Genomic DNA, 22,813 nt, shown 5'->3' with positions numbered 1-22,813 from the left:
GAGCACAGTAGGTTTGTATCTCCATTTCAATTTCAGTAGTATTATGAATGCATGTCATCAGACTACTGAATTGCATTTAGGGGGAGTCACATGCTACCTTCCCTTTTTGAAAGGGAAACAATCTGCATGCTTCTCTAAATTAAAGTATTATACCTTATGTCCCCTTTTAGACATACAGAGGCTATTAATATCTTGCATCAACTCACTTACCATAAAAGGGTTACTAGATACTCCAACAGCTGCAACTTGTCCAAAAGGAGTTACTACAGGCTTTGCCTGCCCAAATGCACCAAAGCCTGCTCCTTGGAAAGATAACAGTGAAAATATTAATACTAGTAACCAATCTTCAGAGTTTTTTTACTCCAGCTCCCCCACAAAAACAAGTGCAAGCTTGGACTGCACCAAATCAGCAGGTGCTACATAGCCTACACATAGTATTATAAGAATATTTCAATATTAAACTTGGACTTCATCACTCAACCTTTATTTATATTAGGACTGCTTAAATGTACAAGTTGGTTTCAATACTAAGGAAATATCAGATGCACTAGCACGACGCGTTTCTAATGCAAATAGGCAGCATTCTCCTCCACCCCAACTAGCCCGAATGTAGAAATAAAAACATTTCATAGACTAGAAATAAATTTAAGTTCAGTAAGAACTTTGAGTGTTCCAGGTATGAAGCCCACTGGCTGAAAAGGAAAACAGCAAGAAAGTTGAACTGTTTAAGCATGGCAAGTGTTCCTTTCCAATTAAATATTTCTGTTTTCAGAGCTTGCCCCTGTTTAGTAATTAAAAATAATTTGGAAAACAGTTTTCAACACACCACTCTCCCCTGGGGGTTACTTCTTCAGTAACCTCAGCTGTATTACTGGATAAGATGAATGCTCCTAGTCTGCCTCAGTGTGCAGTAACACGGACTGCAGAAATCAGACAGAAGTGAATCATCTTCAGTTCTATAAAGAGTTTAGTGCCATACTATCCAAGTAAAGTGTACATACGTGTGTCTGTAACAACAACAACAAAAAAGTTTTACTCGGAGAACCAGAAAGCCAGAAGTAGATCTCCTTGATGTTTTCTCTGGAAGATTGCTCCACAGATTTATGGCTTTTCTATTAATATTTTATCATCAACAGTGCACTCAGAGATGATAACAGCATGACTGCTGATTATAAGCTTTATATGACACAGAGGTGTCAATACCTTAGAGCTAAAAGTTTCTTAATAGGTAAAAAACTTACAATAATGAACAATAAGACACCATTACAGGTATAAGTAAAAAATAGGGCTTTTTTGTGTTTTATTTCTAACTGTTCAGAACTAACCAATTTCCAACTTCTACATATATACTTTATTTAGATGTTATTGCATCATTTCCATTTCAGGAGAAAAAGTGTACTTTCCAATTTTGTCTTGCCTGTACCCTATAGAGTTGGAGAAAGTGTTATAATAGGTTGCAGACACTGCAGTCTATGTAACATTATAACCTACAACAGGTTACAAAATGAAGACAAAAAAACACACGCAAACAACTTTCCTGTATAAAAACCTTTAAACCTATGAACAGTATCGTTTTAGTATCAGATTAGGGTGAAACTTCAGTTATGCCTTTGTGCAAAGTCAACCCGGAAAAGTCAACTAAAGAGCCAACATATAGTATGGGACCCCTCCTCCTCATCATTATTAACCTCATATAAAAATAAATATCCAGCCTTTATTGGTAACGTAAAAGCAGATCATTTTCTCCATGCTTTTCTCATTTAAAAAAGATTATCTTAAATATGCAAACCTACCATTTGGCTGCTGAGCAAAAGCAGTCTGTTGAGGGAAAGCTGCCTGGGCTGGGAATGCAGGCTGCTGGAAGTTGCCACTAAAACTAGTAGGAAGACTGTAGGAGGCAGGAGTTCCAAATCCTGCAGGCATGCTCATGGATGCAGTGCCAAATGTTGCTGCTGGCAGGGAAAAATAACATTAAATTATTTGCAAGAAATTGCTTTTTTCATGAGACAGGAGATTCTTCTTTACATGGTATTAACAGTAATCTAACACCTCAGGGACCACACAGGAGTTCGATTCGACTTCGACAGCCACTGAACTGACTTGTCAGCTCAGATTGCCACAAACTAGATGCATGATTTACTTCTGCATTTTAAAATGAATGGAATCGTTTCAAATTTGCTAGTTCAGCAAACGTTCAGACAAGCTTTCTAAAAAGGGGATTCTTTTTCACGTTTTCTGCATTATCAAATACTTCCCCAGAGTTTTTTCTAGTAAGAGTGTGTACATCAGAAGCAAGCGTTTTCAAGCAGCATAAGCCCCTCTGTTTTTCTCCCACTAAGAAAAGCATAAAAATACCTCCCTAATTCCAAGCAAGTTGCAAGTCAAAGGAAAAAAAGTCACATGGGATACATGCATCCCCTTGCTCTTCATCCCATCCTCAGCGTCACTTTAAAGAAAACCCTCACCATGCACATCAATTACTAGCACATAGACTTCCTACTGCAAACACTCTTACTGTTGAGGTAAGAATTAAACAAAACAACAAAAAATTCCTTTCATCTGATTCTCTGCTGAACATCTCAAGTAAAGAACGTACAGCACATATGCAATTCCACATGCCTTCATAAAAATGAACAGGAGCATATTAAGTGCAAACATGTAAAAACAAAACCATTATTAAGTCTTTTGGAAAGTTATTCTAGTAGGGAGTAGCATACAGAAGGCTTTTCCGTGCAAACACATCCTGGGCATTTTCTTCCAGTTCAACATTAAACAGAACTGTTCTTTTGAAATGTTACAAGTTTTAGTAGATTTTAAGTAAACCCAGTTTAAAAAAAAAAAGTAGTTTATAAATATAGCTTATTTATCAGTTTACCCTCAAATTACTCAAGGGCAAGACATTATACATAACACCTATTGATAAAAGCACATACTAAAGTAACACACTAACATTGCTCTCAACTTGCAGTTAGCAGAGAATCTGTTCAACAGGAAAACTTGCTAAAACAGCCAACCCAAAAGCACAAAATGAGCAGTGACTTGGGACGTCCCAAAAGGCATCAAGCTACTATGAGTATAAAACTTCAAGAGTCACTCAACTTATTATCTGTGACATGGAGGTTATCAATAATGGTTTTGTTTTAGTTGCTTAACACAAGTTGTCTATGCTTCTCTCTCCCCCTCTCCTCCTCAGTTGCCAAATACCCGCACCCACGCCATTTTAAAAGACAGAAAGAGCCTACTGAAATTCTACGTGCAGAGAACCAGATAGCTGCCAATAAGCTTTTACAAGCAAAAACAGTTAGCCACACGAAACTTAATACCAAATGTGGCCACCTACCAAAGTGAGCCTGAGGAAATATGTGAGAGTGCATTGCTCCCGAGAGGCCTTATGGAAGCCACAAAGAGACCAGACAACGTCAAATCGTTTATACACTTTTGAATAATTTCTTAGATAACTACTTTTACATATGCATAACACTTAAAAGCAAATAATTCTTCCATAGCATGACCAGCAACAAATTCAGCTAAGATACCATTAGAAATAAATGCTACAAATCAAATCTCCCATCTAATAAATAGCAAAGCTCAAGCAAAAAGCAAGTTTAGCATAAAGGACAAGCTACACATTTACAGCTTACATTGAAAGTAGAGTATTACATACAGTCAGTATCTCTATTATCTAGTATGTAACCTCAGTACAGCAGCAAAAGTGTTGGAAGCCTCTACAAGCAAAGGGCAGCAAGGTTTAGAAGGTGAAAGAAGGGTAGAGGGGTTTAGCTCAAAAATTTTAAGTGGATTTATCCAATTAACTTTGTTGTATTGCCATTTGATAGACATCCACATTGAAATAGCTTCCTTCAGTCCATTAAGAAGGCTGCTTCTGAAGGCTACAAGTTCTTTAAGATGATCTAAAATTAGGGCAGTAGTCATGAGAGTGACTAAATATTTGAGTAAGTTTAGCTTCATAGTACCCCAAAAGGAACTGAAAAAAGAATTCATTTTAGCAGAAGATATGAATCTGATCAATTCAGTCTAACTCAGCCTGATCAGTTTAGTTCAGCCTACCAAAAACTTTGAGCACAGTCCATCATTAAAATGCATTTATGAGCAGACAAATGATTTAAGAAAAAAAGAAGCCCAGTTAGATAAAAGTGCCAAAATTTAACAGTGCCTCAAGAAAGGAAAATAAGCACAAAATAACATGCAATTAAATCTGTGATTAGTAAAAAGCACAGTTGTTTTTTTAAAAAAGATTAAGTTATTTTGTCTATGAAGTTATAAACCTACAGAAGCCTGAGAAAGTTAGATGTAAACCATGAGCGTTCAGATTATATTTGAACTTCGTTATTTTGCTGTTACAGAAGAAGGGGGGAAAAAAAGGACTCTTCCAATTCACCTACTGTTTCAGCTAACACATTTGTATAATTAGTTACTGATCCTGTAAACATGCTCATCTCCACGTTAGTCTAAGTGAAGTAGTTTTTTAGTGCTTCTCCAGAATCAATCTTTATTCCAATCTTTATCTTTGGTATCAGCGTATGGGCTTTTGTATAGCTTATACCAGAGTTGTATTTTAACTAAAGCAGAATAGGAACTCCCAATCCATTGCAAAGTCTAAGAGGTTTTTAAAGACTCCTTTGAAGTATATTCCATAGTATTTTTTGATCTTTTTTTTAAAATCTACCCCAAATTAACTCCGTAAAACACCATACAGCACAGCAACAAAATATTGAGAAAGAAATCAGTTAAACCAGTCAGAATCCAGTTAAAATATATGGGGTGAGGGGGAATCAAAACTCATCTAACTGACATTTTGGACTGAGTTAGTTTTTTTCCTCATTACAGTAGATGCATTCATTTGCTCAAGTCTAGGCACATTTTGAAATATCCCACTTTCTTCCCTTCCCCCTTTCATTTAAACCACTCCATAGTTCTTTAGGTGGGGTACTGAATAAAGAGATTGGTGAGTAGGTAAAGTCCCCAAAGTTGCATCTTTCCTAGTTCTAGTTCCAGCTCTTCGGCAGCCTTGGTTTTGAGGGCTTTCAGGACTTGGAAATGAAAAACAATTCAATTCTACCCACTTGGCAGCAGGGCTTTCAAGATGCCCAACTTTAGAGCAATCTACCACGAAGCCTACTTCAAAGCCAAGTTTGCAGTCTCGGAAGGTACCAAACCAGCAGCATGCAACCTACAAATAGCTGAAGGAGTATCAAAATGCCTCAAAACAGATCATCTTTGAAAAATAAAAATGTCAAAATTAATCTTGAAATTCTAGGAGTTGGTCAGAAACAGGAAGCTAATGTCCTCAGCTCAACAAAAATATCACTAATCTCAAAAAAAAAAAAACACGCTCAACTTTTGCATCCTATTCATAACTATTGTACTCCTAATTGAACAAACTCAGTTTGTCAAATAAATACTAAAGACAGATAATACAAAAAAAGCCTTTAAGAAACAAATTACAGAGCTATGAAAACAGAATCAACACAAGCCTTGAAAGTAAATTTCTTAAATGAGTAGAGGTTTTTTCCTAACCTGTTGCTCCTCGGCTACTCGTCTGGAATGGATTTGTTGAAGGTGCCACTGGGGCAACAGGGGCCGCTACAAATGGATTTGTGGAAGGTGTTGCTGAAAGATTAAAAAATATTTAACAAAATATATAGTCTTTTAAAAATAGTCATTCTGGCTTGCATTACATTTATATGACTTTTACACAGAGATATATGAATATCTATAATGACATGAAACAAACAAAAAACAAAAACAAAAAACTCAACAACTGACAAAGCAATTAACTTGCAACACATCACCCACGCAGACAACCGTATCTTTTGTCATTCTTTATCAACTTCAGTATCATTAGTGTCCAAAGCATAGCACCGAGGCGTTTGCTTACAGACCGCAAAAGTGTTAGTAACACTTACATACCTCCAAATGGAGCAGGCATACTCGAAGATGCAGGCTGTGTCTGTGCAGTAGCAGCCACGGGTACTGTTCCAAAAGCATTGCTGAAAGTAATCCACACATTCAGTGAAATCGGTATTGCTTTTTTAACAATTAAATACAACCTACAACTATTGCTGGCATGTAAAAGAATAGAAGAGGAATGCTTATGCACAGTTTGCAAACTCCTATATGATCCACTGATGCCAGGAACTGAGCACCTGATGCCAGGGTCAGAAACTAACATACTTGTGCTGGGCAATGGAAAGTCCTTTCCACCAACAGCAAGGGAGAGAATAGAGGCCACCGGTATAAAGTTGCAAATCAAAAGCTCTAGCGATATTTGCAATACCAAACATAGCTGTAATGGGCATTTGTTTTTCATTATTTTAATGATTAGCACCGTGCACACTACAAATATCCCAAAAACCTTTTGCCAGGGATAATGCTATGATCAAGTTTGCATGCAAATATTCTGTACTGAAAAGCGTTATCATCTGAGAGGTTTAGTATATAATGACTAGAAAGGGGCAGGGAACATTCTGCTGACAGACAGTATTCATTTCTTCTTTCAACATCTAACAGACAGTAATATTACTAAAAAAGACAGTTTCAACAGTACCTCTAAACTCACTATTTCCTTATTCTTGGTAAGGAAAAAATATACATATAACCAGTCTTAAAGAACTTCCCTTGAGCTATTTTTCCATATACTGATGAAGTCTATTTACAGTCTATTACTTCTAATAAAAAGTACCTGCTAACATTACTGGTGGAAGTATATGCATTACTAGAGGTTGCTGTGGAGCTGAACACGCTGTCTAATTCTGCTAGAGCTGCATACTTGTCTGAAGATGCACTTGACTGACTTGAGGCTGACAAAGCAGGACCTGCTGATGCTGTCACTACAGTGCTGAAGCCACTTCCTTGCTCACTACCACCTAGAAAGAGAGATACCAGATTAAAAATAACGAAAAAGGTTTCTACTTTCTGCCCCGCTCTATTAATGTTGACTACTACATGTAAGTTCACAGACAGATTTCTGTTTCCAACTTAGAAATGAAATAGGCCTTATGGCCTATAGAAAAAGAAACGGTTACCAAGCCGCTGCTATTAACAGAGTGTCATGCTTCTATAGACATTCTACAGCTCCAAAGAGCCTCTGCTTTTCCCAGAACATAGTGACTTCATACTTTTGTCTTTTCTTCAACTAGAAGAATTCTTTTTTTTTTTTTTAAAATGCAAATACCATTTCAGAACAAACCTCTACATTACAGGTCAACACTTCAATTTTCACATCATTTGAGAAGCAATAAAAAAAGTTACAGGATACCTAGTCTTGTCACCATAGCATAGCATTAGGTAAATCCATACTGAAGTTTTTCCACCTCCTAAATTTACATTTACAAGCATCATTAAGGATGCTCCTTTCTCAGCCACTCTCTACAGAACGTCTCTGCATAAACGTCCTCAAAGGACTACTCTTATGGCATCAAGTGAATAGGGTAAGATGCCATGAGGTACGAAGAACCACGATAAAGGGAAATAGAAGATGCAAAAACAGACAGAATAACAAAGTATTATCTTTCCATACATCAACAGTAGTATGGAACTCAAAAGATATGCACAGATTTTTGTAGACAATATGTAGGAAGAAAGGTATGATACCACAGCATCTTTTACCAAAGGGCTGACCTCAAGTCATCTATTTTGCTCCTTATACCCTGTGCAGTTTTGCTATTAAAAGAGTTAACCTGTATTTCGAATTTTTATACTTCTATACCTTATCCCTTCATAAGGATTGCTAAGCCAAGGAGACAGAATGACTTAACTGAACACAGCCCTGTTGTAGGCTTGTACTGAACATAGACTAAAGCTGAATTTTGCATTCGTGCTAACAAAATAAAAATAATTTCAACTTTAGCTGTGGCAGAACTGTTGTCCACTGCCAATTAACACTGGTTCAACCCAAGCAGAAAATGTAAGGTGCCTACAAACTTAAGGTAATGATTAACAGACTCACATACCATATAAATATTTTTGGAAGCTGATGAAGCTTGTTTAGTGCTTCAACAATACAAAGAATAAAATCAACCTCTATGCTGGTGAAATTCTGTCAGGAGAAAGCTACTATTGCAGTTCTTTGTAATAACTGCAGTTCTCCATTAAAGAAACTTCACCATAGGTTTTAGCTCAAGTATCTAAAAAATAAGAAAATAAATAAATACACACACATCACTGCACTAATCATTTATACATTTCAACCTAGAATTCTTCATTTTGGCAGCAAGTAGGTTCCCAAAAAGCCATTGTCTGATGGCATCCTTTTGGAATGACGATGTTACTTTTAAACTCATGTCTTGCACGCTAGGGGCGCACAGCAGCATTTAAATATGTGAAATTCCACTGATAGTTTCAAAAACAGACATTTTGGAATATAGTAAGTTACTATTCTGACAGACATCGCTATTCCTTGTGATACGGAACAAAAGTACTCTAGTACAAACACGTCAAAGAATAAAATTTAATACCTTGCCCTGTGCTGAAGATATTATCTAAATTAGCAAGTGCTGCATATTTGTCTGCTGACTGGAGATTCGGTTTATTCACTGCAGCTTTACTGACTGCGGTTGCCGTTGTGTTGCTCTGAGAAGCACTGAAGGCTCCAAAATCAGCACTGGAGGATTTGGGGAAGTTATCAAAGTGAGCAAAGTTAGCATTCACTGATCCAGCACTTCCACCTGTAACAAAGTAAGTTAAACATGATTGATACTCAAAGCTAGAGAAGTCTCTCCAACCACAATCGGCAGCACAGTAATCCCACCTCTTTGGAGTTACGTGAGGCAACATCTTCCCCCTGCACCATCCCACAGGTTTAAAACCCTTTCTCATATCCTTCAAATTAATGCTGGATCATCAGATTAACTAATTTATAATTTTTAGTCTCTAGATCAGAGAAAAAACTTTAACAGCTTGATCACAGTCATAGTTAGATCTTGCAAAACTATGCACTGCCCATTAACTGTTAAAGTAATTTCACAGCAATAACATTTTGCTAGAAAAATATATGTTGGTCTCAATTTTAAAAATTCAAAATGCAGGATCTTCATTTTCCTGTCATGTGTGTCTAATGAATAGCTACTACTTGAATTTACTTAATGGTATAGCATGTTTAACCATTTCAGATGTCAGTCATTACTCCAGGCAAAAAACACAGCCTAGAAGTCCAACAGTAGTATGATATGACACCATGCCAAGGTTCAGAGAGACTAGTTCAGTTTTTTATTCTCCGATTTCCAGACTGCATCCAATCAGGAGGGGGTGGGAGTCAAGGGGGAGACAGCTCTCTTCACATCAAGTCTCTACTGACCTCAAAGATATGTAAGTAAATTTGAAAAATCTGGCTAGGTCCAAATAACAGAATTTATATTTACATATGAAACTATGAGCTTCTAACTGTTCAGTGTCCAGAGTGTTAGATTAATATAAGCAAGTCACATTTAAATTTAATTGTTCCATTAAGTACATTAAATATAAAATAGGTAATAATTGGTTTCACAAAAAACAAGACACACAACTTTTAAATAGCTTAATGAAGTTAAGACATATGCAGTAGTAGAACTGAAAAAGGCTACACAACAATGGCATACAATGAAGCAAGCTGAGTTTTCCACTGCGTGGAACTTACTGTGCACAGCCTGGAGAGGAAAAGCTGAAGTAAATTCACCAAAACTGCAGCTAGATGAAAGCGTTCTGAACGCTGGACAGCCAAAAATTGTGTGTGGGTTAAAGTTAACATAAGAAGGGAGAAAGAAAATTTGAAAGAAAGTTTAAAACGACACCACACTCAAAAGAAAAAAAAAACAACAAAAAACAAAAAACAAAAAGGAAAAGAGTCAGTCAGCCAAAGATCTAGACAAACAGCAAGTGTAAGCTCAAGCAAGAGTCTTAAAGCATGATCAAATTAAAGGAAAAAAAAAAAAATCTTAGCAATAGTCTCTACACATGAAGTCCTTTGACAGCCAAACATAGTAAAGCGTGTGCATATATATTATATATATATACACACACATACATGGACTGTTTTTATTTTTATAGTAGCCTGATGTGCTTTTGGGTTTCCTGAAACCCTTCTAAGATGAAAACAGTCAATTCAAATATTTATTATAAGCAGTATGGTTGTACTCTATTTTTATTATTCTTTCAGGTGTAGAGCTAACAATAAACATACAGTGTCCATAAATCAGACTTCTCAGTAGCATTAAAAAAAGGAAAAGAAAAGAAAGTCAACACCAAACAAAGGGAATTCATTTTGAGTTTCCCCAGAGCTTCAAATGGCTTGATTGCACTAAAGCAGGCAGGTGCAAGAAATAAACTCAACTGAAGTGCCTTCCAACCTAAAGGTATGGTTTATTTCAATCAAGTATTAATCAAAAGTGCTAGGAGTTCTACCTGTATTTTGGGGCTGAAAAGAAGACTGACTTGCTGTGGGGAAACCTCCAAAATTACTCGAGCCACTAGACTGTCCAAATGCATCAAAGTTTGCAAAACCTGCATTTGCAGAGTTCTGCGCTGTAAATTGCAAAGGAACAAAACATGTTAATGGATATGGGGAAAAAAAGTAAACACAAAAACAGATGTATTAAGTGAATTAATGGTCATGACAGCCTCCAAGGGTTGTGCCCTACCTTGTAATTCCTTTTTACATAAAATGTAGACATTATATTCTACAAATAAGAGGCCACCATCACAGACCTAGGTCACTTACTACTGCTTCTTCTCTCCTCCTCACACATGCTACTCCTCACAGCTACACGACCAAATGAAGTCCAGTTCAGCTTAAGCCTACAGTGCTTGGGGTGGACATTGGGGGAATAAACGACCAAAGAGTACAGAACACCAAGGCATAGCTGTAGAGGCCAAACAAGGTATCACTCTAAATACCACCTCCCAGAAACAGGATCTGTGGGCTAACTGAGCATTTGTTTGGGAATAAAAATTAGAAGGTGTTCTTATACTAAGAATTTGAATTCTTCTTATACAAAGAGCTTCTTTCTTGGGGGAGATTTAGCTAAGCATCACTTGAATAGTTTCTGCTAGGCTTATAAATGCATTTTACTAGAAAACTGAGTTTTACAAAAAAACTAAATCAAAGGACAGAAATATGGAAAATCAATACCAATGTCAAGAAGATAACATTCATAGAGTGAATCCACAAAATAAAATCCAAGGAAATTTCAAACAGAATTTCAGTTTGGTCCTTCCTTTCGTGCCATACTATAGGAGGAAATAAAAGTTAAAAATCCATCTAACTTCAAACAGCTGGTCATTCAAGCATGAATAAATTCAATAGGAACTGAGTGCCTACATACCTGATAAGCTGCCTATATAACCGATAAGCTGCCCTGAAAGTCTTAGCTACTGTTACAAGCAAGCAGAAGTGTTTTTAAATCACATATAAATCAAAACCCTATAAACAGATAACCTGAGTCACTCTTTAAAGAAAGCCACAAAATGCCTTTTAGCGTAACAGTGGGAATACACTCATTCTATTACTAGGTCAGCACTTCCAGTTTAGCCTGGAGGGATTTCGCAGTCAAGTAAAGTATACACGGAAACAAGAAACAACGGCGATGGTTTAAATATTGCTATAGGCAATGCTGGCTACTTAAAAGAAAAGGTTGCATTATTTCACTGAACTATTTCTATTAAAAATGCATCCATACTACAAGTTTATAAGCTAAAAGGGTATTTTTATACAAATTAGTGTACAATGCTAGTAATACAAGTGCAAGTACAAGTATTTCCCCTTCATGTGGGGCATCAGGGGAGAGGGCAAGGTGCGACCCTACTTGATAAATTTTTTTTTTACTAAGAGTGCTCATGAAAGCCAACAAGCAAGGTGGGGGGTGGGGGGCGCAGGGGCAGAAGAGAGAAAGCAAGTTCTCAGGAAAGGTCAGCCCTAAACCTTTCCCCTTTAAAGCGAGCAAGGAAAAAAAGTTCACGAAAATATAAGAAAAGTAGTTTCTGTCATTACAGACAGCATTCTAAAGACTTCATCTCCAAATTCCACTGTAAGAATTCAACTGCAATTTCATTAAAAGCGGAAACGATGCTATTACAGTGAGGCATCAGCTGGGTTGGAGCTACTTGGAGATCTGTGTTTAATTTACTGAATAAATTTATGTCACTCCTAGATTTGCAGAAAAGTTTTGTATTTGAACCACTCACATGAACAGAGAACTATGTGAAGAATCATGAATCAGATACCTTTCAAGTCTGGACTGGAAACCTGAATGTATTCATTACAGTCTACATTTAATATTTTATTCAAGCAGCTGATACAAAAAGCATGATTTATAAGAGAGCCCGTGTTTTACACAGATTCAAACTTTACCCTGAGAAAATAACACAAAAGTAAAGACCAGGTAAGGACCTGTACTTTCCTGTGTCTGTACGATACGTACATCGTATTTTTAAGGAAGGACTGTCAATTCCAAAATTAAGTTCTCTACCCAGAAGCCCAAGAACAACACTAACAAAGGAACCTTGGTGGAATACAGATCGGTCTACATTTGCAACTGCCGTTGTGATTGCAAATCAATGAGGCGGCACAAAAGTCAACTGGCTAAAGCTAGCTTGGAGGTCCAACCTCCAAGCCACCATAGCCATGGCAATACAGGCCAGCTCCCACAGTCTTTGCTCAAATCCTTCTCTGGGGTTTACCCTACATAGTGCAGCAGAGAGGCATGAAATATTCCAAAACAAGAACCTCTGTAAATAAAGACTGCATTTATTTACTTATGAAATTTAAAATCATTCTCCAGAAGACAATTGCGTTGTACTACTACATTTATTCTCACTTAAGTCTGTTCTCCTCATGATCCATGACAGAGTGGACCTGTGTTATCATGCCTTTTTAAAGTCTTTTCTTCAGGTACTCTTAAGCTTATAGAATGTCTGCATGTCAAAGAATTCTTAATTTCTTTTGTCACTATTAGCAGTAAAAAAGCAATAGACTGAGAGAACAGTTATCTATAGTATCCTCCAAAATCTCATCATTTTGCAGAAATGATGGAACTTTGCAAGTGAGTAAATGGGAGGTCAGCATGTTTCCACTTCAACACACAGCAGTGCCCTGAGCCAGCATGGTATATCAGGAAACTTTAAAAAAAAGGAACACAATCAGAAACTACATTGCCTGCATGATTTTCAAGCTTTACATGTGGACATCACAGATCACAGCAGAGATTCTTGAATATTTCCCTCCCAGCTTCTACACTCAGTTGCGTCTTAACTGTAGAAAAAGCAACTTACTTAAACAGACGTTAACCTTGCTGGTCGTCTTCAGCAAGTTATTTAGGTAACCACAGTGTACATATAGGAAAGACAAACAGTCCATCTCCATTTTGCAGGAGCAGCAAAAAGCACCAAGCCTCAAAGAACACCAGCCAATAGGCCAAAGGCTCTGAGAAAGTTGCGCTGGATCAAATGCAAGATCTTCCATCCTCTGCTAGAGTAGGCAACTGGCTGGCAAGTTACATGTTTATAGCTCACTAAGTGAGCATTTAAAACTTATTTTTACAAAAGTTAGTAGATTCACCAACCCTCCTCCTTGTGTTCTAAAGGGAAGAGTCTGCAGCCTTTCATTACCAGTTTTAGTTAATGCCACCCTTTGGTTACTGCACACAATACAAACCTTATGAATGTTTTATACTAGTGAATCAGAACACACCCTTACAAAAACTGGTTTGTGATATACGTTCAGCTATCACATGCTTGGAATTGGGTTTTGTTTTTTAGAAATTAATTCAAACCCTGAAAGTGTTTCATGTCCTAAAATTTACAGAAAGGAGTCAAGGGAACGACCACCATCTGCTATATTTGGATATTCCTCGCACTTTTGATTTTCACCACTCCTTTCAACCAGAAATTAACAGAATCTTAATATATTTTTTTTTTCTTCTGGAGTGACTACATTGCATCCTACTGTTATAACTATTACCCAGAAGAGATGCAGCAGAAATTTGTCTAGACTTGGAGCACAGTATTGAAATATTGCTTTAACAGAACTTCCACCTCCTGAAACTCCTGAAGAATAATTAAGCATACATAAATATAGAATGATTCAGCACAAGTTTGGATAGAATTAGAATTATGGGAAAGAGTTAAGTATCTGCAGCTTCTTCAGTAACACTGCAATATTGGCCAGTCAGCACAAGTTCTCTCAATTAAATATACCTCCAAGATGATGATTAACGTGAAAGCTTACGTTAAGCATTTTACAAAAAAACACTGCAACAGCAACTCCTATTCAGCATTACAGAATTCAGCCAGTCATTTCACAATATTTTTTAAAAAGTTAACTTTAAGCAAGCCTTGATACTTTGCTCAATTCCTCAGGTACGTGACCTGTGTTCCTTTAACCACAGTTCATCTCAGCTTTTAGCCGTTTCAATTCAGACTTAAGAAAATTTTCTTATTTTTACTGTGTTAGCAGCATCAATTTCTCTCAGAAAAATGAGATGAAAAGCTCATTCAGACAAGGCAGGCAAAGGTATTTTCCCACAATTATAATGCAAGTTAACAACAACATAGTTCAGTGACCACAGAAACAACTTTTAGTTAGAATAGACTTCTATGGTTCAAGATCTTTGAGCTGAAAATAAACCCCGAGGGCTCAATATATTTTGCTGAAGACATTCTTTAAGAATTCAAGTCCACCCCCATCCTCAGTCAAGACATATATTCAAGGCTTGTTTATTCTTCCTGAAACTACAGAATACTACCCACACAGGCTTTATAGACAAAAAAAAAAAAAAAAAAAGTGTTTTCCCTAAACTGAGAAAGCCTTGTTTTTCCTCTAACAAACTGATAATTATTGTCAGTGTATTTGAACTCCTTTAAAGTCTCTACATCTACTTTCTTTCTTGTGAATGCTCTTTCCATTAATTTTCAGAAAGAAAACTGAAGATCTAATATCATCCTCTCCTTACATTATGTTACTCATTCTCACTCACTCCCCCGAAGAATTTAAGTCCTGGTAGTAGGCAGAAAACATCTGAATCATATGTATTATAGAAAACAGCTACAGCAATTCCTGCCTAAAGAAGAAAAGCAAAAAAGAAAAAACTGCACCCACCCACAGTATTATGACCGCTTGCTTTCAAGTTTTCCTTTAGATTTTTACAAAGAAAGGTTAAGCAGTACAACACTCAAGGCACAGAATTTTACAAATTTAAAAGGGATAGTCTGCTCAGAATACTTACCTGTATGACTGTTGAAGTGTGCAAAGTTAGCAAAATTTGCTGTAGCAGTTGAATGAGGAGCAGGAGCAGCAAAGATATCTGAGCCAAGGTCACTGAGGAGATCAAATTGTTTCTTTTCTTGTTGCTGCTGTCCTTGAGATCGAACTACAACAGGAGACTACCAACAACATTTTAATTAGCTAAACAAACAAGAAGTTAATATTTTGCCAAACTGACTTTTTGCAAGATGCCAGAAGGACAGAGCAAGTTACTTTCAGAACGGTTTTATATTAATATTCTCCCGATTGATCATTCCTTGCAAACCACAAGGTTTATCAAATAAAATCGCATTTTTTCTTTCGGTTTTTTTTTTTAGACAAGAACTTCAGGAATAAGTGACCTATTAATGATGCTCTATATAGCACAGACCGTCCTCCTACAGTAGGAGGCAGGCATTCTATTTATGACACTGGCATGTTTAAGAGAACTGTGCAGCAGGCTTCCACTGATTTAAGGGGCCCAGAAGAATAAAGTAGCAGCAAATAAACAAGCAACTTCAAAATTAGGTATTTCTACAGTATTTGCAGTTTTAAATAAAGGCAATAAAACTTAATTTTATAAGTTAGAAAAAAAACTATTCACTGCATTCTGGAAAAAAACATTTAAAATTCAATAGAGAACAAAAATTCATAGGAAGGCTACAAGTTGCAAGTTTCTGGGTTTTGAGTCTGTAAGAAGTCCATTCAAGAGTTGTCTGTACCCGAATGGTAAAACAGCTTTTCAAAAACAGTCTTCCTCACAGACTTAAGCTATAGTATTGTTTGGCTTTACATAACAGCATACATATATACTCCGAAAGTCACTTGGTAAGACGGTCGCAGATGCATGAAAAGTAAGAGTGAACACGCACACTTTTCACCCACATACAACTAATTTCACAATTAACAGTATCAGCCATTTTATTGCTTTTAAAGAAGAAAAAAAACAAGAAAATATAGCACATTGGATTCAAAGTATTGACACATTTGAGCAAAAACCAATCATCATTAAATTTGTCAATCACACTGAACGATCCTGCTTTGAGAAAATAACCATTTTAAAAGTTCATTTGGTCAATAACAAGGTAGCATCTTCTCAAACAAGCTTAACTTAGGGCTTGATCTTCAATACCCCATGTACTTCTACAAAATACATAAAATTGTCTTTAGCGATATTCATATTTTTAGGCAGCAACTGCTATTGCTAAAGTTTTCATTGTACTAATAAGAGAAACGTACAGCTGAGCAGCTCTGTGCTCTTCAGCTCTGTTACTATTTACTCACTTGACTAGGTGTGCCCTTGTTTAAGTGCAGTGCAGGTGCCGCTTCTCCCAAAAGAGATTTAAGTGGCTTCACCTCAGGTGTGCTGCTTGTACTACTAGCAGAAGACCCCGATATGGACGCATGGACTGATGCCACAACCTTTGCTTGCTCTGGAGGAACATACCTATGTTGAACAAGAGGAACTGTTTTTATAAGTTTAACACGAAGAGTTCTGCCCAACATCTACAAGACTGGAAGCATAAAAACTGCTAGATCTCAGCTCTGCTACTTTAACTACTGGCCCAGCAACAAATTCTACGAGTAGTTAGATTTAAACTAGGATTTAAACATGCCAGATATTTTTTAAAAAAATGGACTAGAATTCCAAGCCTTCAATTTCTACAGCCCCTAAGACCACATGCATCATCACATGCATCTTTACTTCATAATAACAGCCTGCAAAACTTACCTTTACGCTGTTGCCAATACCACCTTAAACCATTTCTGTCCTATCAAGATAAACTACACATTGAGAAACTTCTTTAAATAGTTTACCTTCTCTACTTCCTGTATGATTTCTGGACTTTATTCGGAAGTCCTTTACTTTATATGGCTATGTGACTGAGGCCAAAGGGCACACAAAACGGAGAGTACATTCAAGATTGCAAGAATAACATTAGTTAATTTTTACACCTGGTCAGAGAAGCAATCTCCATAAAAATAGTTTCTAAATCAAAAAGATTTTAAAGCTATCTTACCATCTTTTCTTTTCATACTTTTCCTGTAGAAACTCCTTTACTTTCTGTGGATCCCTGAAGTCTGGAATTGCTGATGATCTGTCATCAAATAGTCCTAGCCAAATCTGTTTGCACACCTTTTATATACATATATTAAAAAAAAAAAAAAGACTGATTATTCAAAGAAAATATTTTAATTCAAAACTTCAATGAGTTTACAACAGTTAATAGATCAAACCATAAAAAGGGTATTCTGCACATTAATCATTCCAAATTGAGCATCTCTAACAACTGACTAGTGCACCTTATACTGGTCTAAATAGTTAAAGTTGTGAGACCACCTCTCACTACAGGGCAAGCAAATGCTACCATCCAATTTCATTGTCAAATATTGCTTTTGCGCAAGATTTATGATACGTACTCAGGAAGGGGAAAAGCATCTAATTTCTATTTGTAATTTCTAGGAGCCTCCACCTAATTCCACATATATTATTACCTCTATTTTAGAATTTAAACAGTTCCCCCAGATCCCATCTACCACTTTACTTTGTCCCAGATGCCAGAGTTTAAAATATTCTCAAGTTTCAGTATTCATAAATAATATTAGGGAATAGGAAAAAATTTAAAAATACCTTTCTTAGCATGATACAGTCTCTGAACTGAATATACAATTTTGATACCATTACTTTTAATTGAAGTGGGGGTATGAGAGAAAGGAGGGAAGAAATCATTTTGCTCTGCATTCGCTTTCTAGTTGTAGTTGTCAATCGGCAGAAGTTCAACTGATTGCAAAATATTCAATACGCAATTATGTATGGTCAGCTTTGATTCCTGACCAAAATGAGAGGAAAGGTGACTGTTTTCTCAAAACCAAACAAAACACAAAGGGGATACTGAACATAATTAACATCAGGTTTTCTTCAGGCACTTAGGGATTTCTCCACAAGTAACCTGAATATGCATTCAAACAATACACTAAACATGATCCGTTCTTTAAAAATGGACTCTGCTATTTTGGAACAGGTTTCTTTCTGAGAAGCAAGAGTCAAAAAGCTTTGTTTCTAAGATGCATCTCCTTTCTTCCTGCAGCCTTGTCTGAAATAGTCCTGACCATCCCTCTTTAAAACTCTTGGAAGTGTTCTCTTTATCCCTGCAATAGTACCAAGTTTTCAGCATTACCCTCATGATCGGAGCACATACTCTAAGCAACTAGAGTTGCACATACTGATCAGCCTGGAAGTCAGCAAATGAAGGTAGTTGTGATACTTGCACTACATGATCTTCCACAGAGAGACACTAACTTGGTGGGTGGGTTCCCCCTCCTTCACCTGGCCAGCTAACTTCACAATAATTGCAGAAACTTTGCATCTTTGGGAGCTCTGGTGGTCAGTTTTCATAAACTTGGTAGGTCACTTCAAAGATCACTTAGAGCAATAGAAAGATGAGACAGACAGCCTGAGTATATTTCATGCTTTCTTATGCCTCCGTTTCATTCAGCCTCATTTCACGTGTCCAACATTTAGTAGTCCTTATTGTAATCTACTGGATAGAGGCCGACAACGAGAGTGGGAAACAGATGCTATGATCAAAGGGTAGCTATAAATCAGTAATTTAGATACTCAACTAAAAGTGAAAACTACTGGTCTGATTTTAACTAAGCCTCCTAGCTATTCAGTAAATTTATTCCAAAAGGGGTAAATTCAATGCCCTGATTTCAGTTTGCATATTTAAAGGTATCATTTTTAGTCTGGTAACGGATGATATAAAACTAAAGAACTGTTTAATACTGAGACACAAAATTACTAAATTCATGTGAAGTTAAAAGCTATAAACTCAGTTTAAAAAAAAAAGGTCTCAAGCCTCTCCTAAAACAGCTAAAAGCATGAAGTACTATTTTAACAAAGAAGGGCAATCTTTCACTTTATCAGCCGTAAGCCAGTAGTATTTCCATGTTTAAAATTAGGTGAACAGACATTGCAAGAATGTGAAGGGCTAGAGTAATATATTAGTCAAATTTTCTCCATTTTTGAGCAAGTTCAAGCAAAAGCAGGAGACTTCCTAAAAACCTTGCCAGGGATTCCCTCTTCCAGAAGAGGAATGGACATCCTTTCTGAGTATAACTGTACAAAGTGGCATGCATGTGATAGCTGGGGAGTAAAGAGGCCCTGCTGGTGGCTGATTACAGAACGTCTGACAGCAGGAGCTGGCAGGACCGCCAACTCTTCACTATGGACTTGAACACTGGGAGGAACATCAGAAAGACTGGAGGAAAGAGACAATTTTGCACAGATTAAGACAAACATTAAGACAAGCGTTAGAATCAGCCTTCACTTAGCAGAAAAGCACTCAGGGCTGTACCTTGATGATGAGCTTACATCCAGTCTAAGCATAGGCTGGCACCTGAAAGAGGAGGTCCCCTTCCTCACCCACTTCAGGCCATGAAATTCTTCCCCCCTTCTACCACACAGAAGGGCAGGTCAGATCAAGGAAACTGATTTCAATTGCCATGTTACTAGTACCACTGAAACTCACACCGAGATCAACCCACAACAGTAATCAAAACACAGCTCAGTTTTCCACCTTTCTACCTCCGTGTTACTTGCTTCATCTCCATTTTGACACACCTAGTGGGGTTTTGTTTTTTTTTTTTGTTTTTTTAAACGGGGGTAGGCAGGGGCAGGCAAGAATCATCTCAAATAGTCTCGGGTCTACCTGATCACTCCAGCAGTTTCTAGGTGAAATCTGCAAATTGGATCCCATATGACTTTAGATCTTCACCAGCTACACAGGTGGGGTAGATAATAGTTCTGTGAACATGCACACAGGTATCAAGGAAGACTGCACTCGTCCAAGCACATTGTTTAAAATGATGTTTCATGCAAGCTTTTTTTAAAAAAGGTGTCAATTCTTCACTATTAAACCTTCAGAAGGCAGGCTTCCAAAAGTGTTTCTTGGAGCCATTAATTTTTTTAAAATTCCTAAATACAAGAGTAGTAAGAAGTGTGAAATAGGCCTTAAGTCACTATAATAGCAGTGTTTAATTAACCTGCCAAGCACTCTTTATTGATTCTGTTACTGGAAGTAGAGAGAAGAGTATTACTAATGGGCAAAGGTGGCACCATGACAACACACAACCACCAAAAAGAACCTAGACTTAGTCTCACACATTTCAGCAAGAAGTACTCATTTTAATAAGCAGAGTTTGACAGCAGTAGCATGCAAACACTGGTTAAAACATTTACTACTTCGACATGCAAATTGCAAACTTAGAGATGCAAATTAAATTTCATGCAAGTTTCTTTATAGAAAGAGTTCTCTTAAGTACAATGTCTTAGAAGTTTTAAATACAGACAAGCTCTTCAGAAAGCCAGCTTGTATAAAGCTTTAATATCACAAGACAAACTAATAAAGGACACAGTTTTGTCTATGTCTGTATAAAGTACCACCCAATGCTTTGAACACCAGCCGCGTTCCAAGCGACCATTCAGAACACAATAAAAGGCTCGTTGTCTCTACTTGTTTGTTAGTGACCTGCATGCTCTTTCTAGCTATACTTTTGTTGCTATCATCTGACTTGACAAGGGTCCACAATACCCCATTGATTAGGCCTCAAGCCAGTTATAATATCCAATTTTCAGTCATCAAAAAAAAGAAGAAACTTACCCCCCCACACACACACACCAAGCAAACAGCAGTGTGCTGTGCCTGTTACCACATGGGATACCATGGAATGAAATCAAAGTTAGAAATTAAAATACAAGAAAACATTAATTATGGTCAGAGACAGAAATTGCATCACTGTATGATTATCTTTGAAACAGTTACCTTTCCATAGCCTTAAAATAAGAATTCACTAACAGTACTGATTCTTGTGCAAAGAAAAGTTTGTTCTCTAAGTAAGAAATGCCAATATTTTTTCTGACCAGACCACCACATTTTTTATTTCAAAGCTATTTAAGACTTATTTTTATGATACGCATATCAATAAATGGATTTTGGTGGCATATAACTTGCTGGTGATTTCTAATGGGGAAAGATCGTTTAGCATTTATATCCTTGGCATAAAGATCCTTGCTGTAAGTCACCCTCCATGCATCACAGCTTTTAAAACCCCTACCCAGATTTGACAGTACTTGAGATACTAAAAGATTAATTTTAACAAAAAGTTAGTGAAAAAGTAGGAAGCCAGACTAGGAACTTCAGTGAAGAGAATACTTCAGCATGAGCCTCAGTTGCATGTTATGTCTGGTCTGACCCATGAACAAGCAAGGCCTTGGTCATTCATACCACATGCTGACTTGTGCCCAGCTATTACTTATGGCATGAGGGAAAAAAGTGCAAAAAGACAGGAAAGGGCACATAAATCCATACAAAAACCAAGCTCTGAGAGACTAGTAGTTCCGTTAAACGTGCGGTTTCCTTCCAATTTAGTTTTCAAATATAAACCTAGGACCTATACCAAAAAAGGCCCCTACCCCCTCCAAGGGACTAATTTTCAAAAGAAGCAAAAACTCAGAATGACATACGCTTTGAGAATTTCGATTTTGACATGTCAAACAATGTGGATTTTAAACCTCCTCTCTGGTCTGTAATGATTCTGTATATTAATCAGATTTGCAGGGCTGATTCAGATAATGCTGCTGCCCCAGTTTCATCTTAAACTCCCATGTAACAGAATTAGTCACTCCTCAGCTTTTGCAAATGATACGTAAAGAAGCATCCTACCTTATCACAAAGTTACACAACTTCACCTTTGAAGGACCAGGCCTATAAATTCTATAGCTTTCTGAAATCTTTCTATTTCTCACCATCTCCTTGGTGACACTCTGGTTCAGCCATTTAATATTAAATATTGTTGCTTCTGCAAAAGCAGCAGAAATAAGCTGCTGCTCAAAAGCCCTGCTACTCACCACAAGCCTTGCTGTAGTACTCCTTTGGATAACCAAAGCTCTATTGAAACAAAACGCTGCTCAGAGGAGAAAAGCCTGGCAAGCTGGAGTCCAGAGTAAACATTCAGATTATGTTGGAGCCCCTAGAAACAGTGGAACACATCCAACAATCCATACTAATTGTCAACTGTTCGTGCAAGGTATAATTAGTCCATGTCCCACTGGTTCATCAATGTGGCAAGGAGAAAAAAACAAAACAGAAACAAAACACAACCACTAAGACAACATTTAAGTCAGAACGATTAAAGAATGATTAAGAGCACGCAGTATTTGAAAGTCTACTTTTGTGGAAAGGTTAACAAGAGCAAAACTTTGAAGTTCTGCCTGCCCCTACTAGTTCTCAGTGGACACTGTGGGAACTGTTAAATAACGAGATAAAACCAAGTTCTATCTTGTCGGCTCACAATAATAAGTAGAAATCAAGATTCAGCATTATTTATCCTTGTGAAATTCAGAAAATTCAGGAGAATCCCTTTACAACTGGCTTGGGGAAGAACAGCACCTGCTTTCTGCCAATGAACTCCAAACCTGCGAGGGACTTCATTAGACATTGGGCAACTAGATACTGGGAAGTTCAGATTTAGATGAGTAAGTACAGCATGCAAAGACAAGAGAGAATCATAACTGCCTTC

General features: G+C 37.1%; 1 protein-coding gene across 7 annotated transcripts in view; it reads right to left on the bottom strand.

The window, feature by feature from the left end:
* The window catches only part of AGFG1 (ArfGAP with FG repeats 1), a 36,690-nt gene that overhangs the window by 918 nt on the left and 12,959 nt on the right, over positions 1-22,813 (bottom strand). The window contains exons 3-13 of one of the 7 annotated variants that reach the window (XM_068953670.1): positions 17,254-17,369; positions 16,517-16,679; positions 15,216-15,372; positions 10,399-10,518; positions 8,478-8,687; positions 6,704-6,887; positions 5,932-6,011; positions 5,539-5,631; positions 3,341-3,388; positions 1,794-1,952; positions 211-302 (exon numbers count right to left, since the gene is read on the bottom strand). In XM_068953670.1, coding sequence (XP_068809771.1) covers positions 211-302; positions 1,794-1,952; positions 3,341-3,388; positions 5,539-5,631; positions 5,932-6,011; positions 6,704-6,887; positions 8,478-8,687; positions 10,399-10,518; positions 15,216-15,372; positions 16,517-16,679; positions 17,254-17,369 — 1,422 coding nt within the window. The remainder of the gene's footprint in view (positions 1-210; positions 303-1,793; positions 1,953-3,340; positions 3,389-5,538; positions 5,632-5,931; positions 6,012-6,703; positions 6,888-8,477; positions 8,688-10,398; positions 10,519-15,215; positions 15,373-16,516; positions 16,680-17,253; positions 17,370-22,813) is intronic. The other 6 variants (XM_068953672.1, XM_068953673.1, XM_068953674.1 and 3 more) reach the window with 6 other exon arrangements.

Source organism: Struthio camelus, chromosome 9, assembly GCF_040807025.1.
Source record: "Struthio camelus isolate bStrCam1 chromosome 9, bStrCam1.hap1, whole genome shotgun sequence".
Lineage (NCBI taxonomy): Eukaryota > Metazoa > Chordata > Aves > Struthioniformes > Struthionidae > Struthio > Struthio camelus.
The sequence above is the reverse complement of the archived record's forward strand: the minus strand, read 5'-3'. Positions and strand labels throughout refer to the sequence as shown.